The sequence below is a fragment of the Dromaius novaehollandiae genome, chromosome 19 (assembly GCF_036370855.1).
Source record: "Dromaius novaehollandiae isolate bDroNov1 chromosome 19, bDroNov1.hap1, whole genome shotgun sequence".
In the NCBI taxonomy this organism is placed as follows: Eukaryota; Metazoa; Chordata; class Aves; order Casuariiformes; family Dromaiidae; genus Dromaius; species Dromaius novaehollandiae.
The window spans coordinates 5,117,236-5,143,261 of record NC_088116.1 but is presented as its reverse complement, the minus strand read 5'-3'; the positions used below and the strand labels follow the sequence as shown (position 1 = coordinate 5,143,261).

The 26,026-nt window shown below is 36.2% G+C and overlaps 1 protein-coding gene across 7 annotated transcripts in view; it reads right to left on the bottom strand.

Moving 5' to 3' along the window:
- Window positions 1–26,026, bottom strand: part of NCOR1 (nuclear receptor corepressor 1) — a 74,350-nt gene that overhangs the window by 39,893 nt on the left and 8,431 nt on the right. For all 7 annotated transcript variants that reach the window (XM_026101376.2, XM_064523208.1, XM_064523209.1 and 4 more), the window contains exons 2-15: window positions 21,963–22,012; window positions 19,052–19,229; window positions 16,589–16,728; window positions 14,296–14,491; window positions 12,306–12,488; window positions 10,258–10,371; window positions 8,892–8,948; window positions 8,049–8,101; window positions 7,375–7,441; window positions 6,274–6,446; window positions 4,205–4,295; window positions 3,488–3,666; window positions 2,956–3,010; window positions 2,069–2,170 (exon numbers count right to left, since the gene is read on the bottom strand). In XM_026101376.2, coding sequence (XP_025957161.1) covers window positions 2,069–2,170; window positions 2,956–3,010; window positions 3,488–3,666; window positions 4,205–4,295; window positions 6,274–6,446; window positions 7,375–7,441; window positions 8,049–8,101; window positions 8,892–8,948; window positions 10,258–10,371; window positions 12,306–12,488; window positions 14,296–14,491; window positions 16,589–16,728; window positions 19,052–19,159 — 1,518 coding nt within the window. In that variant the 5' untranslated portion in view covers window positions 19,160–19,229; window positions 21,963–22,012. The remainder of the gene's footprint in view (window positions 1–2,068; window positions 2,171–2,955; window positions 3,011–3,487; window positions 3,667–4,204; window positions 4,296–6,273; window positions 6,447–7,374; window positions 7,442–8,048; window positions 8,102–8,891; window positions 8,949–10,257; window positions 10,372–12,305; window positions 12,489–14,295; window positions 14,492–16,588; window positions 16,729–19,051; window positions 19,230–21,962; window positions 22,013–26,026) is intronic.

Here is a 26,026-nt window from a genome sequence, read left to right as displayed (position 1 = left end):
GGCATATGAAACTAAGCCACTTGGAACAGCAGCATTATCTGTGTTTAGTTTTCATGGTGATTGTCTACATATTTCGGACGAGCCTCATTTATTTTCATCTTCTTATTATTTGTCATAAATCCATAATTTAATTCAGAATCTTTTGCCATCACCGGTCACATAACAATATACTTGTTCTATTAAAAGGTCCAGCAAGATTTTTGGCAAAATACAGAATAAGTTTCAAGTATTTTCTCCCATTACAGCAGTTAACAATTTGTCAGAGTAGAAGTTCCAATTAAATCCTTTGCATAATGAAAACGACCTCCTCCCAAGCAATCCATAATTTGTGTGGTAGAGAGAAATAAGCCTTCTGTGACATGATCTCCTCCCTTAGAATATCAGGCCATAATTTAAAAGCCTTAAGTACAATAGTACTGTAGAACTGCAAAGTGTTGACCATTCTTAGTAAACAGGACCAACTTGTCAACTGAAATGTTTGTAGTAATTTTCTTTTATATAAATAGCATATTCACTGAGACTCATAAAACTTACAGTATTAGGAAAGAGGATTCACATGTTCATTTTAGAAACATGTTTGAGGCAAGGTGCCAATTTAACATGACCAGAAGTATTACGAACATTGACATGTCAATGCGTTTCAAAATATACATAAATTAGGAGAAAATTTGTTTCTAAAAAGGGCTGATAGCATAGCACAGAGAGGAACAGTGCTTTGTGGCAAAAAGACTGTGCCCCACAATATTTGATTACAATAACTGCTTTAATAAACAGGTTAGTCCATCATTGATGTTAAAAATACAGTTTCCTGCTTTTATCTAACTTATAGTAGTCCCATTTTTTGATATGTATTCAAGATATTTACTGCAACTCATGCAGTGTATCTAGACCCTAAATTTAAGGTCTACTTAAGTCGCTGTTCTGCAGTTTAAGTCAGGTTTGTGCAGTCACAATACCTCAAAGTCTCAACAATCTTTTTTTTTTTTTCTCTTCGGCATCAGCGTTAGGATATGACTAATTCTGATTACCCAAAACTTATCAGATTTTAAGGTCTTTTACTTGCAATTATTCTATAATTATAGATTTCTAAAACCCTGAATTTGATAGGAACCTCCCCAGCCCCACCACAGCTTCAGCTCCAACAAAGCACTGGGTATTTCTCCAGCACATTGGATCTACCCATATTTCTAGCTGTTAAGGATACAAAATTCAAAATATCTGCAGACTTGGTCTTTACATCCAGTACTCTGTTCATGTGCTTTATTTAATATATGACCCTCTTTACTTATCTAATTACTGACATATCTTTAATTATATTTCCAGTACTTCCTAAATGTCCATTAGGTGCAAGGGAAAATCAGAACAGGAAGAGTAAGAAATATATTCAGTGAATACACAGCACTCTTCCCACTTTCTAAAAAAAGTTTCTCAAATTTTCTTTGTTTTCCGATTTCCACATCGACCCTGGTAGCCCAAACATATTTATTCCTCATAACATGCTGTTCTTTTCCTCTTCAAAGACTTCCAAAACTTCCAAATGAATTCCTGAATCAGCAGAACTTTTAATTTGCATGCATTAAATTGGTCTCTTTCTTCTTGCTATTAAGTTCCAGTTTGACTTTGAGCCTGACCACCAAATAAAGACCACCATTAATTTCTGCTTTTTGACAAACATTGACATTATGAAGTGATTATATCTTTTCCACTGCAAGTCACATGTTCTGCCTAATTTCCGCTGGCTCCACCATAGGATTAATGATGGATCTGACCTCAATGTCTATGGCAGGATCCCCAAATAAAATGAGCTGTCATATTAAAAGTCACAAATGTGCAAAGGAAGAATATACTCTACAGAATTAAAAATAAACTAACCAGAACCACTCTTGTTATCAAGAACCTATTCTTAAATTTAAAAATGGCAAAAATGCAGTAAAGGAAAAGAATTATTCTTTCCCCTCCGCCCCACTTCATGCATACAATATACTTGCTTGCTACATAGGATATTATAGACAGCTGTAAATATGAAGCAATAAAATAATGACATTCAAGTGACACAAACTTAAAATACCTGGTTTCTTCCTCTACGTTTACCATAATTCCTTCGCACAAGGGCTTTATAATTCTCATTTTTCTTGGTCAAATAATAATACAGTACACAGTCAGGAACATTCTGAAGAGAAAAAGCAAGAAGAAAAAATTAGTTTTTACTCCTACAGAAAATATATTTTTAGTATTTAACCTCATTCAACACTTCAAACTGTTAATCTCCTAGACTAACAACTATATTGGAATTGTTTGCTCAGTAGGGAAGTGAATTCACACACAGTTATAACAATAAAACCATGCATAAAATTATACAGTGCTAAACGCAAGGTTCTTGTATTTAAAAGATCCCTCACCTACTTCAGTCTGCATACTTTAATCTATATTAGACAACTTGCAGGTGTGAAAGCTTCTATTTACCATAATAGCCATAAGCATCCAAGAAGCTCTATTGTAAGTCTGAACAAATCCTAATTTTCAATTACTTTTTACACCAGCTCTACAAAATCAGCTCTGACTGATTCAGCCAGCAGGAGGATCCCATTGACTTGAAAGGTGCAGGTAAGGTTCCTTAGAATTAGCGCAGTGGCTCAGCATAGCCAATCATATCAGTATCTAAACAGTGATATGGTTAAAGAAGCTTACCTGCTTCAAAAAGAAAAAAAGATCAAAACTAAATAAAGTGCTATTTCTTTTACTACTGTCAGAAGTGTCATTTTACTAAGTCTTGTTAGATGTTTGCATGCACCAATTGTGTTAATGATCAAGTATTATCACATCCTATCAAAGCAGTAACTTATTTTTAGAATTACAAATTTTTTCAAGAAAAAAAATGTTGCTGGGATAAGTGACTTACATTTGGAAAGTTAGGGATCCCACCCTAGGCTCTACTTATATTAAAAGAGGTCTTACCTTTCGTTCCAAGTAGGAAGCAATTAGACCAAAGTTCTTGGGATGTTGGACAAACCTTTTATAAATCAGAAATTATTTAAGTTTGACAACATAATTCATGATCAAAGAAGCAAAGCAGTCTTCCAAACAACCTGTTCTACCAGCAAGCCGTTGATTTCCACAACTGAAGTTAGACTAAAAAGGCTAGTTTTTAAATTATGCACATTTAAAATGATCTAAACACTTAAAACTAGCTATTGATTAATATAATGAGAAGGTATACCTGCTCTTCTCATTTTAATCTTACCAGAAAACTAAGCACTTTAGAGAATTTCCTATCTAAGGACTAAATGCACATGCAGTCTACTCAGTTGAAAAATAAATGCAGAAGTCTAAAACTTTTGCAATATTTCATTCATCCAACTGAAAATGTTATCAAATATTACTGCATAAAAACTTCAGCACTCCCGATTTAACTGATGTTTACTAAGGGCTTAGGTGTTTATCTGTCATTTGCAATGTAATAAAAATAAGAGATAAGAAAGCCCATTACTTTTCCTTAAAAATCTCTTTCTCATGGTCGGTCCAGACATTCATGAACTGCCTGTCTTTATAAACTTTCATGGGATCCTCCATCAGACCATTCATATTAATAAACTTTACTCGTCTTTGTTCTGCATCAAACATCATGGGAGGAATGACAGAGAGCTGACGCATTTGTTTTTCATTGTTCTGCAGGCAAAGAATAAAGAGAAAGCAAATAAGAAGAGTTGCTACTAATGTTTATAGTTCTTGAATTAAAACAACCCTTCAAAGCATCATCATTGCATACATTTACTACTAGTTTGAAAAATCTTTTTCTCCATTACTTAACTTTTCTAGAAATTGTCACTATCCCAATGACATTTACACAATCAACTAAAGGAAATAGTGTCACACATTATGAAAAACTTAAATAATCCAGAGTTTTAGAAAGGAAGAGTTTTCACATGTTTCTTAGAGCTGTAAAAAAACTAGATTGTAGCAAGTGCGCAATGAGCACCAACATACCAGAAAAATGTAGGACAGATGTGACCAGGAACTATAACCCTTAAAAGAAACGTATGTTAGACCTGTTTCAAGACAAAGTTCACAAAGACTCTCTCAAACCAGCCCAAAAACCTCTGTCCTATCAAAAAAGCAAACCCTCTAAAAGAGACTTTTCACTGTCAGTAAAAGGATAAGAGTCATTTGTTGTGTTTCTATATCAGCGTATAGACAGTAGCCTCACCTCCTGCTCAGAAAGTCCATCAATGATTTCAGAAATCTCATGTTCACTTCTAGCAATAGTTGCTGAAAGTCCAGCCCCTCTTTGACCAACTCTAAAATTAGATGGAAAAAAGTAGTAGTAAAGTGAAAAACAGCTATATTTTCAAATTTTGTACACAACAATGACAATCTTCAAAAGTCTTTAAAATAGTGTTACCTGCCTCCCAAATTAGTTAATTTGGAAGTTCTTTCTTAAGGAGTCTCAGAATGCAAACTCAGTTTACATACTGCAATTTTTAAATAACTTTCTAGTCTTACAGGTGAACTTGCAAAGCTCAGCAAGGAGAGTGTGCTTGAGTCAACATCAAAAAAGGAGTGTTACCGATGATTCCATTTGCAAGCAGTTTTTTAGATATATTAGTATACTTCTACTAAGTATGAGAAACATGCATCAGTGGCACAAAAGTTATCTTAATTAGCATAACTGATAGTGTGAAAGACAGCTTTTTTGGTTTATTTTCTCAAAGAAGGAAGTTTGGTCAAGTTAGCAACATAGCACAGAGACTTATTCTAACAAAAGAAAAATTTTAACTTTCGAACTGATGAGGAGAGAAATAATTTGGAAGAATTTTCAGCTCATGATCTTTAAACTTAAGAACATCATAATATCATCTTACAGCATGTGGGTCCTTAACAAACTGTTTGAGATAAAAATCACTGATAATTAGACAAAATATCTTCAGAGCCTTCATTTGCTCAAGGATTTTACTGAATTAGTCAATTTGCATAAAATCTGACAAAATCCCTTAGTATTTATATGGCAATACCATTACAAGCACAGCTATAGACAAAGATCCCATTGCACTAGACAACATAAATGTAACCAACGGGGACAGTCCCTTCCCAAGTAGCCTACAATTACATAGACACAAAACATTCTTAAAGTAAATGTTTCTTATAGATAGAAATGCTGTTTCCATTCTAACAAGTTACTTTTCCACTTTTCTTGATCCACAGAAGCCAGCTCTGGTAGCCTTCACGATACATTGCTAATTATTTGCTTTTCCCATGTTTTCTGAAGTAATGGGATTTAGATGGATGGTTAGAAGAGATAATGAGATGAAATCTTTATGGGGCTTGAACTCTCAAAGGTGTATTAAAATAATTTCAAACAGAGAGACTTAGATAAACTGATCTGAACACAACTGAATCAAACTTGACCTGATTCTTATCTACAGTACTGTAGGTGATGCTTTAAGTAAAGTGAATTCTCAAATGGATTGCACTTCATTCATCTTAAAATTCTTTGTACAATTTGCCTTTAACAAATGTCTCAAAATTATCTGGAATAAAACCTTCATGGCAAGTTCAAGAAAAGATCACTCAAATCGTTAATTAACAAAGTCCAGTGATTTTTGACTTTGTAGTCCAATGTATATAGGGATCATGAAACAAAAGAGTAATATAGACACTTAATGACAGAAAAATACTAAGTATAAATTAGTCTGTAGGCCAAAAATGAGCATGCCAATATGAAGCTGAAGCTCTAATTACCTTAAAGTCCAACTCAACAAACCACTTTATGCACCTGAATAACTTCATTCCTAGTCTCACTGAGCATCACAACCTAACTACCTTTTGCTAATTAGCCATTTTTCTATACTGCTCATGGCAAACATGAGTTTGATGGCAGAGGTAGGGGTGAGGCATGGGGAGGAACAATTTGGGTATCAGTAAAGAAGCTGAAGAAGGCAAACTGATGAGGCTAGCATTGCTGACAAAGCTGTCAGTGACAGAAAAGAAAGGGTGAGATGCAAGACAGCAGACAGACAAGAAGGAAGGACAGTTATGAAGGTCCTCAGGATGTGAAGTGAAACTTGAGCTCGATGTCATGAAACACAGTGAGCTTATTTAGTTACAGAACCAAGGAACATGTCATTTTGTACTATATGATGCACTAATACTCTTTTTCAGGAATAAGTTGATGAACGTAAAACTTACCGTTAAGCTGAACCACTTCTATTAGAAATAATTTTAAAAATTAAGTCATAAGAATTATTTTAAAGGAATATTAGAAATCCATGGTAATACCTTTGAAATCGTTCTTGCTGTTCTCTTTGCTTCCGGATTTCTGGAAATTGTTTTTCATAGTACTCTCTTGTTTTGCTCTCCTTTGCTTTCCTGCGTGGATTATTTTCTATCCTGTCTACTTTTTTCTCCCATGCCTCCATCAGTTGATCATAACGTTGACAGATTTTCTGTTCCTGTTGAATTCCAAAAGTACACCTTGAGCTAAACACAAATATACTACGTGATCAGTACACTTAACAGGAGTAGGCTTTGAGGATGAATACACAGATTTTTCCTGCTCTAACAACTTCTCATTTTGATGATTACGTGAATGCACGTAAGTTTCAACTATTCCACACTTAATTCTTTACTTGACACATCACAGTGGCATTTGGTTAATTACTACTACTGCCTTTCAGAAATCTCACATCTTCTGGTAACGGGCTTTATCTATGTTTTTAATTAACAGGATGGGACTGGAAAAATTGTAATACGCCCCCAACCTCAGTATTCAGGAGCTCTTCCTACAAGAAAAGACTAGGACCTTAGGAAGAAAATACTTCACTACATTTTCATGGTGAATCTTCAAATTTGATTTTTAACTTGCTTTTCTTAATAATGAAATGTTCTTTCAGACCTTTTTGATTTTGTATGCCGCTTGGTACAATAGCATGCAAGAGAAAGCATTAAGGCAGTTAGTATTGGTATCTAGCATGCACACATTTGATTAAAAATGCTGTCAGAACTGGAGATCTTTCTTTCAGATACTATAGCTACTATACAAGGAAAGAAGTTCAAAGAGAGGCCAGGCATGACAATTAAGGACTTTCACTGGGTCTCTTCCATTCATACTCTTAAGAAAAGAAAAAAAAAAAGAAAAAGAAAAAAGAAAGAATAGTCTTCTCCTTATAGCATTTTTAGATGGTTTTCAGTCAAATCATTAGCAAGCCAAAGTTATAAACCTGCAGTTTATTTCCCAAGAAATAAGTTAATGGAATTTTAGTTTAAGATCTTATTTTTCTCATCAATTGGATTTACATAATACATTTGGGAATGTACGTCAAGGATGCATACAGAAAACCAACAATGAGCTCTTTTTTTACAAAAATATGGTAGCATTACCCGTTGTTTTCTTGCATGATTTCTTCTTTTAAAAAATAGTATTAGCTTTTTCCTCATCACCTGGTTTCTGGAAAACAAAATTGGAAAAAATGTAAACTGCACAACAAGATTCTACTTGCTACTGGAAAAAAAAAAACACATGGATTCTAGATGCCAAATGGTTATTATTAAACACATTTTCAGGGGTAGAAAATGGAGGGAATTCCTAATGGAACAGTCATTTAACTAATACTGTATTTTATCTGAGCAAAAATATTCTCGAAGATGGTTGGAATAAGGAAGAGATAGACAAAAGCTTCCATCTTCAAGCTAGGTGTTCTTCCTCCCTGCTAAAGGGATAATATGCTAAAATGACTGTAAGCCTTACCAAACTTAAAATAACTTAAAATATATATATTAAAAAATAAAAACCCCTAAAAATAGGGTTTATGATTTGCTTTTAAGTTATGATGAAAAGTTACTGTTTCCCTTTGCCTTCAGTAGATATAGTTCATGTCTTGAAGCACTGTTGTACAGAATAAAAATCTGAAGATTACATGGCCTGCAAGCTTTTAAATATGGTTATAGTATACAGTCATATTTGAAATAATAGCAATCAGAGAAAATAAAATTTGTTTTAGAATAGTGTATGTTTAAGTCGAAACACCTTAAATGGCAAGATATTAAGTACTCACGTTTTGATGTTTTCATGGTACACCTTTGTGTCTGATGGTTGGTTGTAAAGTGGCTACAATTTTGGATTAAAAAATACATTTAGTACTTTCAATGTATATAAATTTAAAAGTATATGGAATATCTTTAATAATATTTTATTATTATGCCAAGTGTACTCAGCCTGTGAGATGCAGCAATCTGAAGTGACTTAAAGTTTTAAATATTCAAACACTTAAAGATTTCATTACTTAAAAATAGACCATTCTAACTACTTACGTATCTAACTGAATTTTAGATTTTTTTCTTATTTCAAATCTGTTCTCTCTCAAACAGATTTGAATCTATTTGAGAAAGTTTGACTAGAACAGTCAAACAGATCACTCAAGTCCTAACTGTCAGTGCATCTAAACACACACTAACATATATTTATGAAAATGAGACTCCACAAACTTCATTGCATTCTTCAGCATTCTACAGTATTACAGATGAATGTACAGATGAATGCATCTTTTACTTGGAGGATGCTTTTTAAATTAATTGTTTGCAACTTCAGAGGGATAGGAGAACATAACGTATATTGAATCTACACTCTCTCACATCTAGCTACACTACCTGATCCCACAATTTTATACTTGAGATATTTAAACAGCCCCTAGGTTCAGAAACAGGCAGGCACAGGAGCTCAGAACAAATGCAAACAGGCACCAAAGGAAAAAAAATGTTTTTACACCCTCAGACAGAAAGATTAAGTCACCATACAATGTTCTTTTATACATTATCATCTAGCTACATCTGTTTACCACAACAGAAATGCAGATGTGGAAAGCAACACTGGCAACAGAAAAAATAAAGCAAAAACTTACCAGTTCAACTTTTGGACCAAGACCTTCAAAAATCTTGTGAGCTTCTTCTGCTTTTTTCTGTAAATAAGATTCGTTTTGCATAAAATCAATTGGAGTTAGTGTATCTAAAGTATATTTGAAATCTTTCACTTAGGCCAGCTGCTAAACGCCTGCGTGACCACATATGTCCTTCTCAAGCTATTTCTGCAACATTGCCTCTGCAAATCACGAAACCTGTACCTGAACTTTGCAGTTACTACTTTATCTCCATGTATTTAAGTTGAGAGAGAGTATAAGCAGGACCTGACCTTCTCCATGCTTCAAAAAGAACAAGCACTAAAATGTAACACGGCAAAATAATTAAGAGGAAGACAGGTGTCCAGCACTATGAAGTACAGCTTTCAAAAATGGAATTGACAGACAAAAACTCTCGGCTTGCAAAGTCTGGGAGTGTGAATCAATATGTACATACACATACAAAGGACAACGTCAAAGGTCCTCCTTCCTCCACACTAGGCGAAGACCCCAAAGTAATTCTGACCCTAACAGAGGTAGCACTGGATAAGCTGGCTAGCTTTCACAAGTTCATTCCAAGCCCATATAACATTCCAAAGCCCTTTGTCAGCAGACAAGGCTATCTGAAATGATCCAGTACACTAGGTTGAATTTGCTTCTTCCATAACAATAGTTCTATGTGCTAGCCCTAAGGGTATAGATGCCCGCAAAGAAAAATACAGGAAAAAACAACCCACAAAGTAGTTATTTTTAGAAAGTGTTCTGCTAAATTCTAACTTCTCTACATGTTATTTCAATCTTGAAAACTGAAAATTTTTTTGGAACTCACAGCTGTACAAAATAATTATATATCAAGGGAGCATTATAATATTACCCTGGCAGAATGGTTTGTTTGGTCTCAAAACATTTCAGAACTGAACCCTAGCCCTATTACTTCAACCAAACTTTAGCCAACTGTAGTTGAATATTAAAGTAATTATCCTAAACTGCCTGGTTTGAAGATGAAAGCTGCAAAGGGGACTGTCCCCCGGTACAACTGCAGAAAGAAGAATTCAAGACAAATTTCTGAAGCATTAACAAAAACAAAACAAAACTCAACACAGAGATCTAGGGATGAGAGCCATAGATGTGTTTCCCTAGACTGCTTATAAAACGATCCTGTGAACCAGAATAAAAGTGTTCTGCAAGCATCTTTCATTTTAAAAATTAAATGAATATTTAAGAAGTGGAATGCGGGGTTGGAGGGGTAGAAATCAATAAAACAACATAAGAAGCAAAAATTGCCTCACGAGAGTGAATTAAGACATAACGAATTTCAGCACATTGGGTAAGACTCACAACCACACTCCGTCAACTTAAAAAGCAGGCTTACCCGATTTTCATCGTAAATAATTTGGACAATACTGCGGTGTTTCTGTTCCACTGGAGGAGGGGAGACAGGCCTCTCTGGCTCTGGAGGCTTAGCAGCTTCTTCTTCAAGTTGTTGCTAAGAGACGAGAGAAAGAAAATCAGCCATCCGCACCATGTTACCCTTACCAGTAATTAGTCACCAGAGATAAAATATGCATCTGATCAACAGTTTGTAGTGCCTGTTATTTCTCTTTCTAATTCACAAGGAATGAATGAAATGGTTTTAATACCAACAGGGATGATAACAAGACTATTTTTGCACGATTGGTAAACCAAATATTCTCTTTACGAGATTCACCGGCATTGAATCAGACTTTATGTTTGACATTTAAAGCCATTGTGGCATTATAATTTATCAATATTTAACTTGCAACAAAAACAGTGAGTTTGGAGAACAGTTACACCAAACTTGCCTTCGCACAGAGGAAGTGATTCACAGGGCTGTCTACATTACATATATTGAAGTCTTAATAGGTGCTGCTTTTTTTTTTTTTTTTTTAATTAAATTACCGCTGTCTTATTTTTTAAACAAAGCTACAGAAGTCCTTCTAACAATCCATGGAAAACATTGTTCTAAAAATACTTCACATCAATATATGTGGAGTGAATTATTTCTGAAGTTCCAAGATTATCACAATACCAAGCAAGCAAAAAAATCTTGTATTTATTTCCCTAGCTATTATACTCCTGTGATTTGCTTTCACATGAAAAAAATCTGGTTCAGTGACAGTTTCATTTTTGAATTGTAAATATACCTCACTCATGTCAAAAACAAACACATAATAACGAGCCTTTGATGCAAGGGATCCATCCTGTCTTACGATACTAGCTGGGATTTCCTGTATCGCCACGTAAGAATTTGAAATCTAAAATTTTTGCAGATTGCCATAATAAACTCTTATTGAAAGCAACAGCAACTCAATTTTGTAATTTGTTGAAAACAAATCACAGTACACACATGCAAAAATGAACTTTCACAGAAGATACGCTTAATCAGAAGTACTTGCTGATTTTGTGGAAAAGTGAACAGGCAAACAAAAAAAACAAACAAAAAAATCCCACCAAGCATCATTAGCACATACCCAGGTAGTTAGTAACATCTTTTTTTGTTTTTTTCTAATTAAGGTCATTTTACAGGCCATTAAAATTCAGAAGCAATCATATGTTCCAAGACTATAAAAAGCTACTACTCTTGCAATCCAGATGGCTGTTTGTTTGTTACCTACAGACCTTCAGGTTAACAAATCCTATAGCATAATTTTTATTTCCTACAGAGTTCCCACCAGTGAATCTTAAACCTGGCACCGCTTTTACTGAGATCTTTGAAAGTCAGACCAGAAAAAGTGGGCCAGGACTTTGTTTTTGTATAAACAGCCAATGAATAACAGATGCTTAGATTGAAGGGTGGGTTTAGATAGCCACAGCAGCTATTGGGAAGGCAACAACTACTGCCAACCTTTGCTTACACTGGACAGAACTTTAAAAAAGAGTGTATTTGCCCTTTTAGTCCTCTGCTCTCTCTGCTCACTAATACCCCTCCTACCACACTTTCCCCAAAGTGGACCTTAGCTCCAGATGTTACAATCTCTTGCCCTTATGAAAGCAGATGATCCAGGGCCTTTTGTACAAACTCTGGTTTGGGAGATGCAAGGGATTCTCCCCTTGCACCAACTGTGAAAGAGGAGAGATGATAGCCTCCCCTCCCTCAGTAGTCATCTTCCACGTTGAAACTATAGTCATCACATTGCCTTGTTTTTACTAGTCATCTAACAAAAGTTTAAAATATAACCCAATCTACTTCTGCTGTTTCTTGGTGGCTTCCTCGTATTTTCAGAAATATTTAAAACTAGATTGTATTTAATCTATTTAAACACTTTAGCATAATGGTATACTTAAACTTTGTAATTTGGTCATTTAGTTTGTTACGAAAAAAATCACCACCGCCACCACTGAAGCTTTTCCACACATTTTTCCCTAGTAGATAACAACATTAGTGTCTGCTAAGCTTACTTGCTTTTTCTTCAGTTTAAGGATTTGCTGTTCAACTTTTGCAATTTCACGATCTACGCGGTCCATGCTCTGTATCAATTCTTCCTTTGACAGCTTTGAAGGTGAAGCATTCTGGTCCTCCCCACAAGGTTGACCAGAAATTGGAGAAGATGGTCCCTCATGCTTTCCTCCAAAAGCTGGGTCCTTTCATGAAAGAAAAAAATGAGTGAAATAAGTCATACTGATAACATGGGAAAGAGTGTTCAGTAATCAAACTAGTATGCATTCATATATGAATTAATAACAATTTCCAGCTATCTTTAACTTAGGTAGCTCTTTAATAGAGATAAAGTTTAAGATTTCGGGTTTTGTACACTCTATATATTTTAGAATTAAGTGATAGCCCACTTACAATAGTCTAAGTTCAAAGTCCAGCTTTACAAATACTTAGCAGCACAATTCAATATTTGCCTTGAAATTAAAATAAATCAAAATGTCTCCTTTTAAAAAAACATCTTTATAACTGTAAATAGTAAGTTTTATTTTTAAAGTAATGGTTACTTTAGAGCCAGTCCTCAATCTTCTGCACATATATTCATGATGATGTTCTTAAACATAACCATAACTAGCTTGATAAAGTTTGAGTTATTCGTGTATAATAGCCAGGTGGTTATAAATGTTTAGTTCTCTCAGGATGATGACTGGTTTCCTGCATAAACTCAGAGAGGACAGGTCACTACTCATTTGGCTTTGTTTTTAATCATGCTTTGTCGCCTGTTTCCAAACAGCATGTTTCAACATGTTTCATGTTCTAATATTAGCACTGTTGTACCTTGCCTTTGTTTATGTCTTTATATCATTATGCTACAGGACTCCTTAGCTGGCAAACACTAGCTTGGTATATACATCCCTCATTCAAGCCAACCTCAATAAAAGAAGATGGGTCTGAATTCTGCTTCTGCTTAAGATAACACTGGGGTGTACTTCTAAATCGAGACAGTCGATTTCTATATGTAGTGCCTGGATAAAAATTCAGTTACATGCAAACAAGTTGACATTGCATGCATTTGTGTGGTATCGCAAGCCCTCTTTGATCTTATCTTTGCTACGCAGCAGAGCAAGTTACTAAGAAATCACACGCTGACATGACTTTGCTTTATTTCACAGATAATTTATTCAACTGATAAAAGGAATGGCAAGTACAAAGCAAGACAAGTATCCTACTTTAAAAGTCTGGTGCCTGTTAGCTTTTGAAACCATATGGCAATTTTTTTCTTAAGTAATCCAAGTCTGAAAAAATTTAACACACACCTTCAAGAGTCATGTCTCCTCCCACCCCAGGAGAAGGAGAGGGTGCGTGTGTAAGAAGAGTTCACATATTAATTTAAAAGATATTTGTCTGCTCTATACGAATTGCACTCATCAAAATTCAGTATCTACAACTGAGAATATCCACACCAAACTACAGCGCCCAAGATTTACCCCAAATAAGACAGTAAAAGGTGTAATTAATGTAATCTGTGTATGTAAACAGATTCATTTCAGATACTTAAAAAGAGGGGGAGAAGGGAGTATCCTGATCATTCAGTAGTTATTCACTAAAGGAAAAAAGATTAACTTGCATGCATTTCCCAGAAGTTTTGAATCAAAAAGCAGAAATATTCCATGCATTTTACCATTATCATTTTGCAGTTGAGGTTTAAACAATTTAAGAGCGTAGCAGCAACTCAGAACTCCAGCTCCTAATTCAGTCTTCTTCTCTAGCTAGCACAGAACAGGACTTCCACTTTACTGTGGTTAAGGTGTCAGATTTCTCTTTTTTGTTTGTTTGTTTGTAAAAAAGTAACACCCTGATTCATGACCACATTTTCTGAAAATGTGCAGAATTCTATTTCAGGGATTAAAGAACAAACCCAAACAAATAAAAATATCATCTCAACTGAAAAAATTGATTAGTCGACCACAACATATGAAGTTACACCTTCAGCATTGCAACATAAAGTGTCTCTACCTTCTTAATATCTGCAGATCTCAACCCTTCCTGCAGAGGATGTACTAAAGGCAAGACAGTAGCTGCACTGACACGCTGAAAATGGGAATCAGAAACTTGTTCAAGACGTGGTCGCTTAGATTCCAGTGAATCATGATCTGTCTGAGATGGACCCGGATGAAATTGCTGTTCATATCCAGTTCTCCTTTCCTGAGGCCTAATACACAAAAGAAAAATTATTAAAATACGCACTTTAAATACACGAAAACTATTTTGTGATCCTCCTCCCTTTCCAATTCCACAGGAAACAAAATTTTGCAAATCATCTTCTGATCTTCAAAAATACAATAGATAAAATTGAAAAGTAGGAAGATAACTTGAATCTTAAAAGACACTGTTAAATGAATACCTATCATTCTAAGCCTTAAAGAAATGTATTATTGCTGCTTTGATTCAACTCCCTCCCAAAAATCCACAAGATAAATACAATATTACATTCCACAGAACACAAACGACAACACCTCACTTAGTTCACATTTGCAGTCAAATAAGTTTTAAATATACATAGAATGCTTGAAATGAATCATCAGTCTATTTGGAACTTGATCTACACTCAGATGCCACTATATGACAGAAACCGTCAATGATCCAGTCCATGTGTAATTTGAAAACTCCTCCTTCTCAGAAAAAAAGCAAAACAGCAGCTTCACTATCATCTTTACAGTGCAATGCACAGGATGCCCATAAAATAACCTCATATGCTTCAACACCTTCTTATGAAGTGTCACTGAAGAGATGACAGTAGTTTCCCGTATTTTGTCAGGACTAGTGAACGGGCTTTTACAATCTCACAAGGGGGGAGGGGAACTCACTTCTGCCAGAAACTAAAATTTTGAGACCATCTAATGCTACTTAGTCTCTCAGCACTAAAACAGAACATTGCTGGCATTTTGGTGATGAAGCATGAACTCAATATGCAAGCCTCAGATTTCATTATCATGAAGTTATTTCTGGGAATATTTTAATGAGTTTTTAAGCTAGATGAGTATTTACTTAACATTCATCACAGGTGTCTGTTCAGAACCAGATACCTCAGACATATGGCCAGAATAAACTGCTACCACTAATACAGCATATGAAGTTACTTTGAGCAGATTTACTACTATTTACAAGTGCATCACAACACAGTAATACACCAATACGCCAAAGAATCAAGGTGCACAAATCATATAACCTCATCCCTAAATACAGGCATATTCCTACTAATTTACTATAACGCAATTAATCTTTCTGATCTGCAGTGGGTTTTTAATTTCTAAATCTCATATTCAATGTATATCCAATATTCTTTGGATATATAATCAAGGAAATCTTTAACAAGGGCTAAATGTTTCTTGAACCCATCAGCCTTACAGTAACAATGTAAGGCTGATATTCCTCAATACCCACTGTAAAGTAACCTATTTTACTGAGAAGTAAGACATTACCAATCTGATACTAAATTACAACACCACATGACTAGCTGCGGTTCCCCACTATACTTGTCCTCAGTTAACCTACTGGACACAAACCAGTTGCACCTGTTTACACAGAGACAGGAATGGTGTAACAGACTGAAAAAAAAAAATTATAGCAAATGATACAAAGCTGTCAAATGTCTTGCCACAAGGCCAAATAGTATGAGAGTCCTTTGTGCCTAGAAGTCGCATTTTATGCTGCATTTAAGTGCTTTACAGTTATTACAACTGAAATACCCAATTAGCTCTGCTATTTCTTACCTACCTAGCCACACAAATGCCATCTATTGAGTACACAAGTCTGAGAATTTTTTCCCAGTGTAATCTAGAAAATATGACAGATAATATTCACACTGTAATGTCTCTTGCACTTGCTGCTTCTACTCAGAAAGATTGAATTAGCCAAAGATACAAACATAACACACTTCTAGCCCAAATAGTATTAAAAAGAGTTTGCAAGATGCACTTGTATTCTCAGGAGCTTGCTGACATAGTTGTTAGGAGAGTATGGGAAAAATGTAGTAGTCTGTCACCTCCTGTCTATGAAACAAACATATTAGTTAAGCCAAAGGGACTGAGGAATTACGCAGCAGATTTAAAACCAGGCAGTTCTACAACACTCAAACACAGAAGACCTATACTGTTAAACAAAAAGCAATATGATTAGCAAAGTTAAGTACTTATCCAAAAACTGTGGAACTCAAAAGCCTTTCTACTTGCAAGTTAATTTTAACTTGATAAAAAGCATAGACTCATAAAAGATTCCTCTTAACATATTTCAAAAATAGCATCCTCACCTGTCAGAGCCTGGGTGAAATTCAGAAAGCAAGGAAGGCCGGCGACGAAGCTGCTGCTGCTGTTGCTGCTGCTGCTGCAAGAGCTGAGTTGCCTGACTGACCTCCAGGTGAGACGAACGATAATCGGGAACCGCAAACTCCTAAACGAAACACAGTTCTGATGTCAACAAGAACAAAGCTGCAGAAGACAGGATCAAAAATGTTTAGTCTCATGGAATCATCATTTCTCAATACATTAAAAAAAAGAAAAATAAAAAATAAAAGAGCTGGACCAAATCACCAAAGCCTTGCTCCAGCCCAAAATGTTAAGTTTGTAAATAGCAGCTCTATGTTTCAAATGAATTTTAAAGAAAGTAAATATTTATGGTAAGAATTCCACCTAACATTCTAGCAATTCTTTACAAGTTTCAAAGGTGGCATCATTAGATATCTAAAGTAATATCCTTTGAAATTAATTTTGCACATTCAAGTCCAAAGCAGCAGAATAAGAACATGTTTCTGTGACCCTCAAGGCAATTTCCTCCGTTAACATCTCAAGACACTTTTATAGCAGATGCTATAATTAGCACTAAAGGAAAGTTAGACAAGATGCATCTCCTGACCAATGTAATTTACAAAAAAAGGTACTAGACAACTTATCTGTATATACAGGTCTTTGACCACTGCTTTTCAAAATGATATGCAGCTGGCTTTAATTGATGACAAGCTCTGCAAGACATGCTATAGGTCATTACCAGAAGATTTAGTTTTCACAACCTATCTAAAAATACAGAGCAGGCCAAAAAGTTCCAATTCTTAAATTTCCTTTCACAACGACACAAGTAGAACAAAACGGATCCAAAGTATCTGTAGCAAGAGCAGAATTTCATTAAAATGGGAAACCTGAGCTGTTCTAAAGCCAATAGCCAGTCCTCCACAGCCTACCACGCCACACGGCACACGATGGCAGAGTAACGCTTGGCAGAAATGACCAGGCATAAGATTCTTAGAAATCCTTTCTCCTAATCCTGGCTAGCAGAACACTGGCAGCTGGAAGCACTCGTAAAGCTGCGTCAGAGAATGTTCAGGGCGAGACACAGGTTTTTACATTTCCGATCTACACACTCTACCAGATTTTATGAAGCACTACATCAGCATACCCAGAATCTAGCAAATACTGCTTGCATAAGGGAAGGAAAGATGACTAAGGGCTTACCTCTTACCCTCCGGGAAAGCTCCTGAGCCTTATAGGAGATTAATTCCCCATCCAAATCCAGTGCCCACAAGTGTCCCAAGAGTCCAGTCTCTCAAAGGATTTGAACCGTTACACCCAGAACACTGTTTTCATATGAAATGTATACTAACTGTGGACAAGTTATTTGCATATTCTTGGAAAATTGTTATCAATGCAAGTGGATCCAGCCACATCTACATTGTCCAGATTTAGTACGATGACTAAACATTAATAAATTAAAGCAAAACTAGAAGAATTATGAACTAATGAATTAATTCAAGCTAGGACAAACTGATGCTAAAAACAGGAAGCTTATATTAGTTCCCTATGAAAAAAATACAGACTTATAAAACTCAGTTTTCTATCAAAACCAAGTCAAAGAGCAGATACAGATTTCAACTTCAAAAAAGAAATCTAATGCTTTCAGCAAAAAATGAAAAACAGAAAAGCCCAAACCTACAACTATTTACCTAAATAACACTGGCAGCAGTTCTGCTCAACAGGCACGTTTCCTTTGTCATTTCGGACTTCTTAGCACTTCTTTACATTTGAGTTTTCAACATTAAAAGTAAAAGCAGAGGAAGAGTCAAAAGGACTCAACCTACCTAGGAGATAAGATTATCAATATGTCCTCTTCAAGACAGGTCAATTTCTAAAGAAGCATTTTGCCAGTTTCAGTAGATTTCCATGCATTAAATAATAGGAAATACTGCAAAGCTGATAAGCTATATGGTTTTACTTAGTGTACCTTCACAACTTTAAAAAACATTTTTTAAATAACAGTCTACCAAAAAAGAAAGGAAAAAAAGAACAGGAAAAAAATTTAGAAAGCCAAAAATCACAGTCAGTGATAGTGATTTTAGTAATTTCAAGCTATGGCACTGCAGGAAAGGATAATTCAATAGGTAATTATATCTTTTCAATTCAATACTTCAGAAGGAACCAGGGAGCACTGCATTGCTACAGATGATACTTTCCAGAAGCTACATTGCAATCAGACCCTCAACATTCAAAGACAAAATACATTTGCATAAGTAGACAACACCAACCTTATTGCAAGAGCCAAACTCCCAGGGTATAAAGAATATTGTTACAAAGATTTCCCCAATCAGTTTTACATAGGCATATTGCTCTGGAACTGCACTGTTCTCAAATGTACACGGCTTGTATTAAATGGTTAAAAACTCCCATCTGGCACAGAAAATGTCTGAAATATTCTTGCTAAATCTGTAACCTTCATGGCTTCTTACCTGCTGGTGTCGGGTGCTGGGGAAGGTGTACTGGACAGAGTGAGTAGGATAACGACTCTGTTCTGTGCTGAACGCTCCTTGGTTAGGAGGGTAGCCCGAACTTGACATTATCAGGGAAGAAGTCTTCACAAAGCTGTGAGATCAAGACCAGCAAGCAATCATGTTTCTAGGAAACCGCCTAAAGGAAAAAAGATCACTGATAAGCACTGAAGTACCAGATGTACTCACAATACATTACAGCCATAGTCACCTAAGCAAAACAACCATTACCAGTAAAAGCTTTTTCCTGATGTATTTATTTAATAGGTTACTCTAGTCTGAAACATGTTAACAGGTCTTAAATGGGCTCAAAAATAGACATGTCAGCATTGTCTACACAAAGATTTGAGGATTATATTGTCAGAATACATCATTTTGCCAGTTACCAGTTGAATTAGGAGGATTTTAAAAGAAAAGTAGGTCACTTAAATAGATGTTAAAGAGGTTATAACAGTCTATAGGTGGACACACAATTTACAGTAAATTTCTTTAGCATAACATGAAAGAACAGAGTTCACTTTCATTTCTTCTCTGGCATTTTTGGATTCTATGAATCGTTTTGTACTTTCATATTCAGGCAGTCTTATGGTTGCTTGACTCAATACCCACCTACAGCTCATTAAACCATGACGCATTAGTCAGGCCCAAAAACATTATTACCATCTAAGAGGAGCCTGACAAAAGTAGTCCTTAGTAGAAAAGGCAGTCACAGACAAAAGACAGTATTTCAATTGACAGCACAGTTTGTCTCCTATGGGATGCCAGCAATCAAATACACTATAAAGCCTTAAAACAATTCTGCTTAGTTGACATTCGATGCCTACTTTGCCCTATTGTGAATAAGCTGCACATTAACAGCGGGCACTGAAACGGACACTGATCTGGGAGAAGTTTTTAAATACTGAAAAGATTCGGACAACTTCACTAAAAGTCCAAGCATGTAAGAAGGTGTGTATAGTTTCAGCTGCCAACACTATCTGCTGAAGATCAAAAGACACTGACTAAACATTGTGCCCAGTGCTGCTTTCAGCACTTTGCTATACAGGTGAATTATGGCTCTAATGAAAAGAGCAGGATTTTTTTTCTTTAAAACCACAACATATTTATCTCTGATAGCTCAGAAGAAGTAATTCTTGGGGCTTTTGTTTTAAAGACAGAATTCTATCAGACCTACAGCAAATTCCCAACCTCTGGTCCAGAGCCTAGCAGATATCTCGGATCTTTGAATAAAGTAACTGCTGATCCATGACTAGCTGGCTTCATTTCCAAGTGCATTAATCGGTAGCCTTTCACAAACATCACATGTCAAGTTTTACTTCTGAGCTGCATTTTCCATTAACAGTCAATAGAGAAAATTAGTCCAGAAAAGAAATGGACACAGCAATCTATAAAATAGATCTTAGTTTATCTCATACATTTTATAACTCCTCTTCCGGTTGTTTTCTTTTCCCACCTCTTTGTGAAACAGCTTTATAGTTTGGACTATCAGAATTAGAACAGGGAGACAAATTTAGATTTACCTATGAAATTCAATTTTCACATACAAAAAATTATGGAAAAACTAGGGCTTCTTTTTCAAAGCGATATTACTGATCTCCAGCTGCATATTTTATAGTACCTGTATACCAATTATAGCACCTATAATTCATATCCAAGTGACACAAGTTCTAACATAAAGAATTCTTCGTGATTAACATTTATTACACTACATCCTTCATTCATACTACATTCATTAGAATACATCTTTGTAAACTATGTGGCAGTCTAATAGGTCTGAGTCATAGGTACTCCATTTAATCAAGTAACAGTGCCAGAAAGCAAGCAGAGTTTTAGCTAACATACACTGTGCTAGTTGCAAGCCACTGTACCTGAACACGTGGACGTATTCTTAGGTCCAAGCCACAGCAAACAGAAGCCTTTTGTTTTTTTTCCCCTCTCAACTTTCACGCAAGTCTATGTAAAACTATGGCATATAGCTAATTGTCAGCTCAATCAAGTGTTTACTAACGTATTAACGACTCCCATCACAGGCTGATGAATGTTTTATTATTAAATGAACAAGTGGCTGCATGGTAGAAGGACAGGCAAACAATTTAAATTTACAGAAGTACAAATCTTAGTTTCATGAATTGCTTATGCCCTAGCTTGTGCTATCTCAGCAGTTTCGTATGTTTATGCACGTTAAGTATGTGGGAGACAATTGAGTGGATTTTATATAATATTTACATTTGATATGCCTGAAAGCTTCAGTCAGGAAAAAAACCCATACTGGATCAGATCAAAGTTCCTTTGTTCCTTTAGCTGAATGTGCTGTGACTGACAACGGTCAGTAGCAGGCATGTAGCGAAAAGTATAAAAATAAAAAAAAAAGGGGGCAAGCACATATCAGTACTTCCCCGATACACTCACCAACCTTCTAGCAACTTGTGGCTCAGAGAAGGAAGCCCTTCTGTTTGACAGCTCTTAATAGATATTTCTTCCGTTTATTTGTTCAGCTGTTTTCTGAACCAATATGAACTTTCAGCATTCACAACTTCTTGTCGCAAGAACTTCTACAGATTAGTAATACTTTGTATGAGAAAGCGCCTGCTTTTGTTCACTCTGAACCTGCTACCTGCATTTGATGTACTTAGCTTTGCACTGGAATAGACCAAATGTCTATTTCCTATTCATTTTTCCATTCCACATGTGATTCTGTAGACCTCTATCATACCTCTTTGGTCATATCTTTTCCATGCTGAAGAATCCTAGTCTATTTGGCTGTTCCTTCTCAACCATTTCCAAACCTCCTCTAGTTCTGTGAGACCCATTCTGAGGCAAAGGGAGTCAGAAACATAAACAGTATTGTGGGAAAGTATCAATATATACTCACCCTGTTCTTATTCTCTTCCCCAGACATACGTGGGCCACAGTCAGGCAGATCTGAGGAACCAAATGCAGCACAAAGGATCAGGGGGGCGGGCACTTAAAAATAACATAAGTACAGACAAACCACTGCACAATTCAAGGTCCCTTCTAGTTCCTGTTAAGTTACATCTTCTCCTCGTTTCCTCCAGGTTCAGTCAAACCAGCAAGTTGATCATTAACCTGGGTGCTGAAAGTTGAATCCACACACACTTTGTATGATGCTACAAAGGCTATTTCTCCATTCTGAAGAGCTTTAGTGTACTTAGGATTGCTAGTCAACAGCCTTGGAATCTTCACTGTTGTAAGAACCTTTCACAGCCAGCTACAGCCAGTACAGCATACGTCCTCCCCCTGGGAATGACCCCAGACACTGGTGATGCACGCACCCGAGAGTCCACCGCATATCTGAGGAATAAATTCTACCTGGGGACAGGGAACGACAGAGGAATTCAACCAGGTCATTTGAAATATCACCTGAACTCTTTTACAGTCTCTAACCTTAATACTTCTGCACATACTTGTACCTTTGCTGTAAGTATTAACGGCTCGCAACTTCTTAAAAAACAATTGAAGTCCTTAAAGTTTGACTAGAAAACACCCTGAAGCCCTAAGCGCCCTGACCTTTTGTTTCTAGATACTCAATGACAGCTTTGGCAACCTCCAGACTGTATCGCTGTGGATCACCAACACAGATATCTTAATGTATGTAAATTATATAATCCACAAACTAACTACAGACTCTTAATTCCCTATGATTATGTTCTGTATTAACTAAATCCAAATGCAGTAACAATAGTAATAAATATTAAAATACCTAAGTTTACTGGAAAGAACATAATTTTAGATTAACGACATCTTTTCTCAAAGCAGGTAAACAACAAAGGAAGTGATCAACAACAAAGAACGTAGGTGCACAGGTATATTCCTTGCATCTTTGTGTATCACTGCTCAAGCAACACTAATGAGAAGTCCTGACTCACTCTCTCCACATTCAGTTATAGAAGTGGAAAGACTGGGGGGAGCGTGCGCGCGCATGTGCGTGTGTGCACGCACGCACAAAGCGAACATCCTTCAACCATCCATCAATGCTGACTCAAAACTCGCAACTCAAAACCTAGAAGTTTTACATAATACATAAGAAAAGATTCCATCTTTCAGGCATTCCTACTGAGAACTACAAATATTATGTTTGTAGCACCATAATCAAAAAAGTGAAACAAAGAAAAGATGCCAACAGCGGAGGACAATAGAAACAGCATTAGAGGTTATAATCATGGTCCATAAGAGAGGTAGAAAGGAAAGAGAATTTCTTTCAGGACAAAGAAAAATGACACTGTAGTAAAACGACAGTGAAGTACAACATTCCCTTCCTCTAAGCCTCTCATTCCTGTTAGACATTTGTGTGTGCCTGCACTCTCCTAATTTAACCTCTCTATACACCCTGCAGACCGCATCTGATTTCCCAGTCTCGCTCAGTATGAGCGTGCTTACATTCTCTGTCATATTATGAGGGGGAAAAAAATAAGTTTTTGCCTACAGAATTACCATCAATATTCTGCTCATCTCTTTCTGTAATATTACCTTAACTCTGCAACTGTGGATGCATGTACTGGACTTCAGCTCTTATTTCTCTGCTGACAACCCATATTTTTTTCTCCAGACCTATGACCTTTCATCTAAAAGCATTTGCCTCTCTTCAGCATCTGCTTGCATGTATCTAACAGATAAAGATTATTCTTCATCAACCTATTTCTTGGTCAGTGAAGGCAACACCATCTTCCTGCTGGAACTTCTCTAAGTTAAATAGATCCAGATTATGTTTCAATACAGGCAGTCTTTCTGCATAAAATTGTAACTGTATGTATAGACTGTAAACAATCACATCCAGGCCTTCCTCACTTTAATTACTGCTGTATTCTGCCATGACAAACTTCATCTTGCTCTGCTCAAATCCAGTCAGAATCATCCTTCAAAGCCCATCATTATTAACCATCTCTCCCTCTCCGAATCCTTCCACTGGTTGCCTCTTCACTACCAGACCAAACAGAGGCTGTTCATGTTCTCTTTCCGCACCCCTGACAACTTATGATATATAGTAACAAGAAATCAACTTGCTGATCAAGTTGACCACCTCTGATCAGTCGATGATGGCAAGATTGTATTTTTCAGACAAGTATTTTCATACCTTCTTTTCATGCTGTCCGGCAAGTTTCAGAGGCTTCTCGTATAAACATTTACAAGAACTGCTACAGTCTTTGGAGTTCTGCCTTAAATGCCTCAGAAAGACAAACGTTAGGTCATGAATACACTCCTACAGCTGCCAAGCAGGCTGGCCAACTGTCTGTCTCTTTGTACATCGACAATCAGAAGGGGTAGAAAAAAATATTTCTTGTTTTGTACTTCAGGAACCGATCCATTCTTCTGCTACAGTGTCCCAGGTCATGACTGACATTCCTAGACTCTATGGTAAAATACATAAGGGACGGGATTGTCCAATGGATAATGTAAGAAGAAAACTACAGGGGAAGTAGGAGTAAAGAGTCAAAAAATAAATTGTTAAGTTTAAAGATACCTAGCTGACAAAAAGCAATGACAACAGTAACAGTTTCAGGAACTATGAAGATATGCTTAGTCCTGTATTATTTGAGTTTCTTGAGCAAGGAAGTGATTCAACTGCATTTATTTCTAAAGGTATGACAATATTTTCCCCTTTGGCCAGGTCAAATTACTGAACAGATCTGATTCAAACTTTCCCTTACAAACTACCATTTTCACTTAAATTTTTCACGTGGAGAATTTTGCATAAGTTACAAATAATTTAGAGCCAGGTATTATAACAGCAACAGTCACAGCACTTTCAGATTTGATTCTATGAGGCAATACTAATTTGAACAGTATCTCTTGATCCTCAGATCTCGAAATGCTTCAGAAAGAAGCAGAAGTACGCATTATCCTCAGCATACACATGGGAAAATGAGTCACAAAGGTTAAGAAATCTATCAAAGACTACCCAGGAAATAGTCAATGACTGAATCAGAAATAAGACTCGAGTCCCCAAAGCCTCAACTTGTGGATCTGCAGCATTTCAAGCAGGCAAAGCTAGCACTGCCACAGAGAAAAGCAAGACTTCACTTGGGAAGCTACTGCAGGTTAAAAACCGTGACTATTTTTAGCAAGTCAGTTCCCCAAATCTGTTCAATGCATGGCCACACATGTTTACGCCAACACAAGCAGAGGGGTCAAATAGCCAGAAGAAGGGCAAAAATCATACGCTTACCATTTGGGGAGCTACTGTGCTGCTTGCTGGAATATCGTATTTCTTACTCTTACATTCATCTTCCTGGATAAAGACCAGTCTCATGGGTAGCCGCAATTTTTCTTCACATATATGAAACAAGCTAACACTTTTGCATTTAAAGTAATTTTCATGCCATCTTGAAGTACTTAACCAACATTTGCTAATTAAATTTCACATCCTTTTGGGAATTTTCCTCATCTTGTTTTTGAGCAAACTGTGTGTGATCTGAAGAGCGCAATGAATTAGATTACAGTCATAGATGGGCTGAATCAGTTTAGGTGGTTGTTCTGTTTTTAAATCAGCAGCCTTAGTAAACCGGGTTCTGATGCAACTAACCTACTCTTCCTTACGCAGGCAGTCCTCTACAACGGTAACGATAAAAGGGTGAAATAAAAGGTTTACATGCTTATGCATACAAATACATATGCAGCTATCGAAAACTAGAGTAAATCAGTCTCAACAGAACAAATGCCACAGACCATGTTATCATGTCCATCAAGACTGCAGAGAGGTCTCACTGGCAGTAAAGACAAAATTAATTCAGGGATATTTATTCAAAGTTTACTCTGGCAAGAAAATGGAGAGAGAAGAGACTGTTTCAGCAGTGGTTAAAAAGGCTTTATCCAAACCATTATAATCAAAATTTGTGAATAACTCATACTATAGCCTCCCTTTATAAAAAGGTATTGAACCAATCACACACACACACGAGAAAGAACCGACTGTATTTA